The sequence below is a fragment of the Sapajus apella genome, unplaced genomic scaffold, assembly GCF_009761245.1.
Source record: "Sapajus apella isolate SASKATOON/1434 unplaced genomic scaffold, GSC_monkey_1.0 scaffold40, whole genome shotgun sequence".
NCBI classification, from domain to species: domain Eukaryota; kingdom Metazoa; phylum Chordata; class Mammalia; order Primates; family Cebidae; genus Sapajus; species Sapajus apella.
In genome coordinates this window covers 19,089,494-19,101,801 of record NW_022436980.1, presented here as the reverse complement: position 1 = coordinate 19,101,801, position 12,308 = coordinate 19,089,494, and the positions used below count along the sequence as shown (strand labels likewise).

The 12,308-nt window shown below is 40.1% G+C and overlaps 1 protein-coding gene across 1 annotated transcript in view; it reads right to left on the bottom strand.

Moving 5' to 3' along the window:
- IMPG2 (interphotoreceptor matrix proteoglycan 2) overlaps positions 1-12,308 on the bottom strand; it is a 117,859-nt gene that overhangs the window by 66,997 nt on the left and 38,554 nt on the right. The window contains exons 5-6 of the mRNA XM_032299246.1: positions 4,939-4,988; positions 3,948-4,030 (exon numbers count right to left, since the gene is read on the bottom strand). Of these exons, the coding sequence (XP_032155137.1) occupies positions 3,948-4,030; positions 4,939-4,988 (133 nt within the window). The remainder of the gene's footprint in view (positions 1-3,947; positions 4,031-4,938; positions 4,989-12,308) is intronic.

The following is a 12,308-nucleotide window of genomic DNA, read 5'->3' as shown; positions in this document are numbered from 1 at the left end:
CAAATGACTGCTTATCATCAGTTTGAATGTCTTTGATGAGAAAGAAACATGCCTTTCAAACACGGACTATTACACTTCAAAAAAGCTCTCATGGTTGGAAAGTTCTTAATATCAGACCTAAATTTACCTCCCTATAAATTCTACCTTTGATCCAAATTTTGTAACCTGGGGCATATTTAAAACTTAGTTGCGCAAAGCCCATCAAATACGCACAGGTAGCTACCATGTCTTCCCTGACTGTTCACTAGTTCCTCTCTTCTATACGCTTCTCAGCCTCTTAATATGTTTCTTAGACAATGGCACTCACAAGCGAAATCTAACCAATGAAAATATGCAATATGCTGTTTTAGCTGAAATACATGAAAAAATCTAGCCTCTCATCTCTCTTATAGTAAACTGTACTTCAGTTAAAACAAGCTAAAATTACACTAGCTTTTGTTTTTTCAGTAACTGCATCATACTACTGATTCATAGTAAGACTAATATCCACAAAAACTCTTAGCCTTATGAAATTTTGCACAAGACTTTGCATTTTTCTGTATTAAGCTTCATCTCACTAAATTTTCATAGAGACTTGTTTCTGGTTTATGATAAAAGAAATATCTTGAGTTGTATTGCTGCTAGGGAACACTGAAAATGCTGGGTAAATATTTGTAATGGTTTTAATGCATAGCTAGTTTGCAAGAAAGTAAAAACAAAACAAAACCAAGATGTCAAAATACATTACAGGAATCCAGAGAGTTGAGTCAGTGTTGAAGGTGGCAGCTTCCATTAAGCATCTACTGATCCTTTGGAACCTAGGCTTCAATTTTAAATACCACAAAAGGATAGAATACAAAGTAGAAGGCCTATACACGTCGACAAATCAGATCGAAGACTCCCACATAAAGCAAGGGTTCTAAAAACTCAATGGACAGTTTGAACAACAGTAGATTAAACTGAAAAAAAAAATTAGTGAACTGGAAGACAACTGAAAGCAACACAGAGAGACACAGAAATGAAAGTTATTAAAGTAGTTAAGAGACATGAGAGAGAAAATTAGGAGGTCAAGCATATCTAATCATGAAAGATAACAGCTGAGAATTTCTCCAAATTTACGTTAGACATAAAGCCTCACATTAAGGAAATACAACAAATCCAAACCAAAATAAATAATCATAAATACGCATCTATATCCATTTTTGTGAAACTGCAGAATCTCAATTACAAATTCATATACTAAATGAGTATATATATGCACATACATATATGTACATATTTGTACGTACACATATTTGTATGTATATATATGTATGTGCATATATATACATACGTATCTTAAAAACAGCCCAAGAAAACGACCAGATCATAAAGAGAGTGCCAAATGAACTGATAGCTCACTTCTCAGTAGCAATAACAGAAGCAGAAGACTGTAAAATAAAAGCTTGACCAAAAAAAAAAACCTTCAGTCCAGAATTGCATATAGATTTAAAATATATTTCCAGAATTAGAATATAAGAAAGAAATTTTCAGATGATCAAAACTGAGATTAAAACGGTGAGAGATTTTTATTGAATATCAGAATTATATATTTCAGAAGGAAAATTACCCAGAAGAGATATCTAAAATATATATATATATTTAATTAGAAAATAAAATAGTAGGGCCAGGTGCGGTGGCTCATACCTATAAACCCAGCAGTTTGGGAGGCTGAGGTGGTCAGATCACTTGAGGTCAGGAGTTCAAGACCAGCCTGGCCAACTAAAACCCCATCTCTACTAAAAATACAAAATTAGCTGGGCATGGTAGTATGCGCCTGTAATCCCAGCTACTCAGGAGGCTGAGGCAGGAAAACCACTTGAACCTGGGAGGTAGAGGTTTTAGGGAGCCGAGATTGCGCCACTGCACTCCAGCCTCGGTGACACAGCAAGACTCCATTTCAAGTAAACAAACAAACGGATAAAATAGTAAACATCTGGGTAAATGTTAAACAAATTTTAGCTGTATAAATAGAATATAATACAGTCTAATTAGTAGAATAACAAAGAAAAAGAACGAAAATACTGAAAAGTAGCATAAAGGTCAGCAAAACGATCAGTTGGATTAGGACATTCTAATGTTTCTACGTTACCCAGGATAAAAATAAAGATGTTGAAAAACTTAAAATTTGTTACGTTAAATATACATTATAATATATAGGGTAACTCCCAACAGAACCGAAATACGGCATCTAATTTCTAGAAGAGTCGATGGGAAAATGCATTCGGAAAATAGCTGCACAATAAAACTGTACCCTGGGCTTCATTTTGAACCAGAGCTACAGGCAATCTCATTTTTGTTAGGTATCTCTATATTGTTTTGTTTTCTTACTGGTTCTATAAATTGGCTTAAATCCTCTGTTTTGGATATTAATGTTCCAATTGATTACATACAGTTCCTTAATTTCTATTAAAGTGAATTCTTATTTATTTATTTATTTATTTTAATTGCATTTTAGGTTTTGGGGTACATGTGAAGAACATACAAGATTGTTGCATAGGTACACACGTGGTAGTGTGATTTGCTGCCTTCCTCCCCTTCATCTATATCTGGCATTTCTCCCCATGCCATCCCCCCCCAACTCCCCACTCCCTGCTGTCCCTCCCCTATTTCCCCCCAACAGACCCCAGTGTGTAGTGCTCCCCTCCCTGTGTCCATGTGTTCTCATTGTTCGTCACCCGCTTATGAGTGAGAACATGCGGTGTTTGATTTTCTGCTCTTGTGTCAGTTTGCTGAGAATGATGATTTCCAGGCTCATCCATGTCCCTACAAAGGACATGAACTCATTGTTTTTGATGGCTGCATAATATTCCATGGTGTATATGTGCCACATTTTCCCTGTCCAGTCTATCATCGATGGGCATTTGGGTTGGTTCCAGGTCTTTGCTATTGTATACAGTGCTGCAATGAACATTCGTGTGTGCATGTGTCCTTATAGTAGAACGATTTATAATCCTTTGGATATATACCCAGTAATGGGATTGCTGGGTCAAATGAATTCCATCTCATTCTATAAATGTTTCCAGACCTAAATCATAGCTATTCCACCTCAAGTTCAGAGCAACAGCAACACTTTTATTCATTCATTCACAAATGTTGATCAAATGCCAATATTTGCTGGGACCATCTGCTTGGAACATGGTTTTACTCAGGTCTTGATTCAGGTATCCACTCTAGGGATTACCATCTGCCTTGTTCAGTGTCAGGGAGGGTGATAAGGCTGAGTGAGTGGAGTGACAATCTGATTTCATGTAAGTTAAATGTCCACGCTGGGAAGCAAAGGTGCAAAGTGACTAAATTGCATCTTCCCAGTGAATATATTTTGTCAGAGTTTGCTCTATATTAAAAAGAAACAGAATTTATGAACCCTCAATTTTTTAATGCAGTATTTAAATATCTAACAAAATGCTTCTATATTCCTGGGCAGTGTGTAATTTTTTTGTAAATTTTGTGTAATTTTTGTGTTAGAGACTCGGCTAGAGGATTTAGTGTTGCTTAGTGGACAGGTTTCTATTAATAATGGCACATTCACAGTGCATGGTACTTTCTGACCTTTAAACTATGTAAAATGTACATTCTTTCCCTCTGAAGAAGGCTAAGACCTGGTCGATTACAGGTTAGAAGAACAAAGGCAAAACCACCATAGTAAATCATGTCACAGAGACTGCTGCAGTGGGCTTACCTCAATGACAGTACGTTTCATTTATAATTTGAAGCCCTCTCTCACCCAAAACTCACCAATAAGAGCAGATTTACTCAGCTCTCCAAGGAATCTCAGCTTGTTTTTAATCTACTGATTTTAGAATCCATGTCATTTTTCTAACAGGGCACTGCATAAGACCTGTGTAATCCAGCAATGGAAGATAAACTCTCTCTTAATCTCTATGCTCCATCCTAGAAACTAAGTAACAAAACAAAGCATCACTCACACTCTCCTCTGGCCTTTCCAAGCTGCTCTCTGAGGCACCTTCATAGGAGTCCACCCCTGGATGTGGAACACTGAGAGCAGCGTCTAAGAAGAAAAGCAAAAACATATGCATGAATTCAGTCCCTGATTAAGTCAGAATTCCTATTAGGAAATAAGGAACTGACTTCAAAAACCATTCCTATAAATAGTTTGCTTTATTATCCTGGAAATGCGGTGCTTTCTAACCTCAAGACACATTTGTATGGAGTCTTTTCAGAACAAGAAATAATTGCAGTGCATTCAACACGCATATTTGAGCACCTACTATATGTCAGAATCTGCACAAGACCTTAGGGACACAAAGACAACATTCCTATACTTAAGGAGCTATCTAGTAAAGGGGACACATACTAAAAGAACTCTAACAGACAGGGGAAGTGGGCAAAGGTTGGAGATTGGTTGTGAATTGCCAAGTGTCAAAACCGGACCTTATCATGTTATTCTATTTTTGTAGATGTCTGAAACTTCTAACACAGAGAAGTTCGTGGGTTTTTTAAATTAAAAGTAAAGGGGGACTTACCAACTTACAAGAAATGTATTGGTCAAAGGAGCATGTTAAACTATACCCCAGAATGCAGTAAGAAAATCCTTACTCTAGGGAACTCTCTCAGGACAAATGACAAATGGTAGAATTAGAATGGTTCTGCATTTTGACATTAATGGTGGCTACAGAGTGTTTGCCTTAAAATAATTCGTTAGCTCATATGTTTGTTTTAAGTGGTGTTCCGACTTGTATTTATACTTAACAATTCAGGATTTTTAAGTACCCACAACACAATGCTATAAAATAAGCTTTAAAAAATTACTTTTTCTGGAGACTCTTGAATAACATATAAAAAGAGAGAGATCTGATATTTTTGAAGAGTGAGCTGCAAAAAATTTACATGTTTGTGAGACTGTCTTAAACCATAAATAATTTTAAAAGAAAAGTGAATAAAGACACAAAAGCATACCTCCCAGTGTTGAAGTATCGCCAACAGGAACTGGGGAAGACAGGTCAGGGCTAGAAAAAAACGTCTTCAGTTAATAAAATGACAGACACATGAGGGTTTATTTTGGGATTTGGAGGTTGCTTTCAAAAAAGAAAAACACTACATCACCGATTAAGGACTCCCGAGCAAAAGTACCAAGAAGCAAAGGTTTTAAAAATAAAACTTCATAATTCATTTATTTTACATATATTGATGCCTCCTCAACTAGAATCACCCTATCTAAAATTGTTCCCTACTTTTTCAACACCCCATTTTCTTTCTTCACAGTTCTTATCGCTGTGTGAAATTTTATTTATCTTTTTATCTATCTCCATCTCAAATCCCTTAGTCCTCTGTCACGATATTGCCCAAAATGGTAGCCACTGGACATATGTAGCAATTTCAATTAATTAAATTTAAACCAAGTTAAAACCTCAGTTCCACATTTACACCAGCCACATTTCAAGTGCTTGACAGTTGCATGTGATTAATGGCCATCGTACTGGACAAGACGGTAAAGAACATCTCCATCACTACTGATGTTCAATTGAACAGCACTGCATTAAGAATCTAAACTCCATGAGACTGGAGACCTTGACTAACATATTCCTGCTGTGCCTTCCAGTACTTAAAACAGTACCTGCCATTTAGCAGGCACTAAAAATATATTTGGGGAGATAAATGAATACTACGTGCCAGGCAATGTAGGAGGTACTTGGCATATAATTGTGAGCAAAACACCCATGGTATATGAAGGTTCCAGTCTTACAGAAATTATACACACTGAATCAATGATTACAGATGAAATGAGCAGTATAGACAGGAAAGTCATGGCTGCTAGAAGGAACATAGAACCACACACCTAACCTCACTGGAGAGATCACTGAAATCATAAAGCCTATTTATATAAAGAAGGTCAAGCTTGGAAACATTATTTGCTGTAGAAACCACATTGCTAATAGGTATCAGGTCGCCTGCTTGTCCTTTTACCATGCCACTCTGCAACGGCAAGCAAAGAAGAGATCAGAAGATAATCTAAGAAAGCCCTACCTCTTAAAGGAAAGAAAATAGATTTCCACGAATCCATCTTTTCACATTTCCCAAAGGGATAAAAGGTTTTAGAATTTTCAAGTTTGCACACATGTCTTAAAAGGAAAAGGGGGCCGGGCGCGGAGGCTCACACCTGTAAACTCAGCACTTTGGGAGGCCAAGGCCGGCGGATCGCGAGGTCAAGAGATCGAGACCATCCTGGCCAACATGGTGAAACCCCGTCTCTACTAAAATTACAAAAATTAGCTGGGTGTGGTGGCGCGCACCTGTAGTCCCAGCTACTTGGGAGGCTTAGGCAGGAGAATTGCTTGAACCCAGGAGGCAGAAGTTGCGGTGAGCCGAGATCGTGCCACTGCACTCCAGCTTGGCACCTGGCAATGGAGTGAGACTCTGTCTCAAAAAAAAAAAAAAGGAAAAGGGCTATTCCATTAACCTTTTCTAAAGGTATTGGATCAGTGGTGATTGTCTGTTTTCAACTCACAGCAATTAAAAACTCTCTTCAGGTTGGGCGTGGTGGCTCATGTCTGTAATCCCAGCACTTTGGGGAGGCCCAGGTGGGCGGATCACTTGAGGCCAGCAGTTCAAGACCAGCCTGGCCAACATGGCAAAACCCCATCTCTACTAAAAATATAAAAATTAGCCAGGTATGTTGGCCCACACCTGTAATCCAGCTACTCAGGAGGCTGAGGTATGAGAATCACCCTGAACCTGGGAGGCAGAGGTTACAGTGAGCCAAAATTGTGCTATTGCACTCCAGCCTAGGTGACAGAGGAAGATTCTGTCTCTAAATAAACAAATAAGTAAACACATAAATAAAAACTCTCTTCAATGCTACCAAGTCAGCTTCCTAAAGTGATTTGATCAATTATCAAAAATGTCTTCCTCATAGATGTGCCCAGGTCTGGGATGTGCCCAGTAAGTCACATCTTCAGAACCCACTCCTTTAGGTCACCCCGGTGCTCTAAGTTACATTACAGAGGCACTCAAAGCCTCGAGATAAACATGGCACACATTTTGAGGCATCAATTTTACTAGAAGCTTAAGGAGGTAAGGAGTTAAGTAAGAACTGAGGTATAATTTAAAACATTTAAAGTATAACAAACATGGTTACGTTACAGAGCAGAATATAAAGTTTAAATGAATATGATAATAAAATATGATAATTCAAAGACATTCTATGATTGGAGCTGGTATGGGAAGGTCAACTAGGGGCATGTCCTCTAAATGCCCAGGATTTGGTAGAAAATTTGAGGAACATAAGTTAAAAAAAAAAAAAAAAAACCTCACCATAAAGGTCCTTCTGGTTTTAAAAATTCTATCTAAAAAAGAGTAAGATATTGAACTATTACACAAAACTCATCAGTATTGTGTATTTAGAGCACATTTGCATAAATGTGCTTACTAAGTGAGCTTTCATCTAGTAGAGCCTAAAGGAATATAACATCTGGACAAGTTATTTTGCTAAGCAGAGGATAGCATGAGTAATGAGGAAACATCAAGACGCTTCTTGGACTGCAGAAGAGGGAGCTGAAAAAGCTGGGGTTCAGATGCATTTGGAAGAAGCATTAACATAGTCAGGCCTGAATAGGGTCTATCAGTTGTCCACATGGCAATGCTCCTCCTCAGTACCTCCATTTCATAGATGAAAGAAATAAGGTCCAAATGGGTAAAGCAAGTTTCCCAAGCTCACAAAATCATTCTCTTTCAATAATAACAGCAAGAATAATTACAACTAAATTTACTGACCGTCATCTTGTGTCATACACTGCTAAGTGCTTTATTTATGTTAACTAACTTAATTCTGGCAACCACCTTAAGAGGGAGATCCTTCAAGCCTGTAATCCCAGCACTTTGGGAGGCCGAGGCGGGTGGATCACAAGGTCAAGAGATCGAGACCATCCCGGTCAACATGGTGAAACCCCGTCTCTACTAAAAATACAAAAATTATCTGGGCATGGTGGCGCACGCCTGTAGTCCCAGCTACTCGGGAGGCTGAGGCAGGAGAATTGCCTGAACCCAGGAGACGGAGGTTGCGGTGAGCCGAGATCGCGCCATTGCACTCCAGCCTGGGTAACAAGAGCGAAACTCCGTCTCAAAAAAAAAAAAAAAAAAAAAAAAAGAGGGAGATCCTATGATCCCATTTAGACTGATGAGGAAACTGATGTTAGAAGAGGTTAAGAATTTGCTCAGGGTCACACAGTTAAGCCAATGGAGGAGCTGCAATGTAAAACAGGCCCACTGGATGCCAGAAACCTCACTTACCTCAAGTCACTGGTGACCTGAGGCCCTTATGTGATCCCTACTCTTTTTTTTGAGATGTAGTCTTGCTCTGTCGTCCAGGCTAGAGTGCAGTGGCATGATCTCAGCTGATTGCAACCTCTGCCTCTTGGGTTCAAGCGATTCTCCGGCCTCAGCCTCCCAAGTAGCTGGGAACACAGGTGCACGCCACCACATCTGGCTAATTTTTTGTATTTTTAGTGGAGACTGGTTTCACCATGTTGGCCAGGATGGTCTCAATCTCTTGACCTCGTGATCCGCCCACCTCGGCCTCCCAAAGTGCTGGGATCACAGGGGTGAGCCACTGCGCCCCACCATCCCTACTTTTAAGAAGCGTTTCGCTTGGCCTTCATGATACCGACCTAGAAAAACTAAATGATCTAAAAGTCAGTGTGTAAAGTCCTAGAAAGAGGAAGGGGAACCTGGTCAGAGTTGGAGACCTATGGAGAGCAACGAGGTATAAGGATCACAGCAAGGCAAAGGTATGAAAGCACAACACAGCAACTAGAATAGGATGTTGGGCTGAGGTAGCAGAGAAACCCAACTTCACTTGGGGCAAGTCAAACTGTCCGCCACATCAAATCAAATTTAGGCTAATTCTCTAACTAAGCAAGCATTCAGAATGCAGAAGTTCGATAGCTTCAGCTGAACTACATTTCACCTTGCTGAATTCAAACAGCGATAAGTAAGAAACTCTCAATAATTTAAACCACTTGCCTACACTTCAACTCTTAATCCGTCACCCACCCACTCTCCTTTCAAGAGACAGCTAAGAACACTTAACAACAAGAATTCTTTTACAAGTTTTCATTAAGTATGCCTCCTGCAGGGATCCCTTAAAATGTCACTCATAACAGTACTGGAACACAGAGGTGTGTTGAGTTTGGAAAGGGAAATACTACTTCATTTCTAAGTCAAACCGCGAAATTGAACCTGTTCAGCTAAGACCTTTAGCTTAATACCAATAACACCAGCCCCTTACTATCTCCTTTCCTCAGTTCGCCCAGCACATTATTCATTCTTCACCACTACTTTTAATCATGTCAACATGTGTCCAGAGATGCTCCCAGCCACAGAGAACATTTAAAGACATTGTAAAACAAGCCAAGCACAGGTTCATATGCAGATTCCTACTCCCCTTGGTGATCTTCCGTACTTTGCTTTGTTCTTGAATATGTCACTATAATGGCATGTGACAGCAAAAGAACTCAAAGAAAGGAAGAAGTTAAGAAACCTGAGAGCTAGTCCTAGTTGTATCATTAACTCTGCATATGATTTGGGGAAATACCTTAGTTGCTCTGGGCCTCAATAGCTTAACCTTTAAAACAAAAACACCTCTATGCCTGCCTATTTCACAAAGGTGTTGACAAAAACTACATAATATATTATATGCAGAAGCGTCCTAAAAATTATGAAATGCTAAACAACTATAAAACAGGGGTTAGCCAGGTGCCGTGACTCACACCTGTAATCTCAGCACTCTGGGAGGCTGGGCAAGTGGATCACCTGAGGTCGGGAGTTCAAGACCAGCCTGATCAACATGGAGAAACCCCGTCTACACTAAAAATACAAAAAATTAGCCGGGTGTGGTGGCGCATGCCTGTAATCCCAGCTACTCAGGACTCTGAAACAAGAAAATCGCTTGAACTCAGGAGGCAGAAATTGCAGTGAGCCAAGATTGCACCATTGCAGTCTAGCCTGAGCAGCGAGAGCGAAACTCCATCTCACACACACACACACATACACACCCACACATACACACACACACACACACACACACACACACACGCACACACAGGGGTTAATGGGATGGTGACACAAGTCATCCCAAACAGAATAAAAAATTTGCTGAAAAAAATATATATATAGACCAGGCGCTCTAGCTCACGCTTGCAATCCCAGCATTTTGGCACTTTGGGAAGGCGAGGTCGGTGGATCACTTGAGGTGAGGAGTTCGAGACCAGCCTGGCCAACATGGTGAAACCCTGTCTCTACTTAAAAAATACAAAAATTAGCTGGGTGTAATGCTGCATGCCTGTAATCCCAGCTACTCGGGAGACTGAGGCAGGAGAATTGCTTGAACTAGGAGGTGTAGGTTGCAGTGAGCCAAGATCAGGCCACTGCACTCCAGCCTGGGCAACAGAGCAAAACTCCATCACAAAAAGAAAAATACTGTATATATATATTCATGATCCATGATGGGTAATCTCAACTATAAATGTAAATTAATTGAGACACACACCACACTCACACACACTATCCCAAAGAGCAGTCCTTATTTTGAGAATATTACCAGAGACCTGATAATAGACTTGGGTGCTTAGGCAGGAATTCTGCTATTAATTTAACAAATATTTAGTAAGCACATGTCCTAGGCTGAGCCTTGCACTGGTTATGAGGATGGAGCAGTAAAACCAGACGGCAGGAGTTTAAGCAGTGATCGGAGCTAAGTGGACGTTCTTTCAAGATGTCTGGCTACAATGGAGACAAATGCTATAGGAAGGCCTTTTTAAAAATAGGTAACATGAGAGGGACTTGAATATGTTTAAATACTAATGGGAAAGAGTTAGTAAAGAAAGAAGTTGGAGACTCAGGAGAAAGAGAGGAACAATGACAGGCAGCGGTTTCTAAGAGGAAAGACAGAATGTAAGGTCCTGAATACAGGCAGAAAATGTTCTTTTTAAGAGTTGGCAAATGATAGCAGGAAACATTCAAAATAGGATATAGCAGAGTGTTTGGTGTAAGACACACATTAGCAGATGTACTAGAGTTTGCATAGAGGTCTGCAATTTAAATTACAGAGAACGGTGATTGGCAGAATACGAGCCTCCCAAAGAGGTCCATATCTTAATCCCCAAAGAGGGGAATTAAGGTTGCAAGTAGAATTAAGCTTGCTAATCAGCAGATCTTAAAATAGGCAGAGTATTCTGGGTTACCCAGTAGGCTCCATGTAATCACAGGGACTGCTTCATGTGGAAGACAGAGACAGAAGTAAGTCAGAGTGTTGGGACGTGGGAGAGACTCCACCGGCCATTGCTGGCTTTGAAGATGGAAGGGGGCAATGACCCAAGAAATGTGGTTGGTCTGTAGAAGCTAGAAAAGGCAAGAAAACAGATCCTCCCCTATAGCTTCTAAAAAGGAACACAGCCCTGCTGATCCTTGGAGACCTGAAGGAGACTTCTGAACTACAGAACTATAAGATAATAAATCTATGTTGTTTTAAGCTGCCAAGGTTAGACTAATTAGTTAAAGCAGCAGTAGAAAACTACTATGAGAATCTCTTTACACAGACAACACAAAACTAATCTCAAAAACATGATAAAAACAAATTTGAATAGTGGAAACAGGAGTTAATGGAGTAGTGACACATGTCATCTCAAACAGAATAAAACATTTGCTGAAAAAATATGTACAGCTAGTGCTCGACTTCCGACCATGATTGGGACCAGCAGACCGGTCGTAACATGATTTGGTAGTAAGTTGAGTAGGCTATATGTACAGTTGAAATGGTGCATGCGGAGATGGTAGTGCTGCCGGAAGCTGGTCCGCACCGTCGTACGCCCAGCTGGGCAACGTTTGCGCTGCCAGACGAGGAGCAGTTGTGGCTAGCGATTGTGGTCGTAAAGTCGAATGGTTGTAAGTTGCATAGGTCGTAAGTCGATCAATACCTGTATTTGGTTCTGTGATCCAAGGAAATAGGGACAAATAGGGGTTTAATGGATGACGGTAATATTAAATTGGAGAAAGATAGGCTGAGTAAGCTCTTAGGCCACTCCTACGGTGTCACTCCCAGTGTGAGCCAGCCCCGTGTCACTCCCTTCAGCACCTCCCACAGCCGGCAGTCCCCACCCCACTCCAGCCTGGTCTGCCCTAGTTTCAGGCAGGATACAAATTTTTAAATTTTCAAAATTCACTATATTTTAGTGCATATATGTTGTTATTTCTTTATATGCCTTATTTTCTAAGAATGGTGACTATCTTGTGTCCCCTATAACACCTAGTATAGGCCACGACTTATCAAGAGC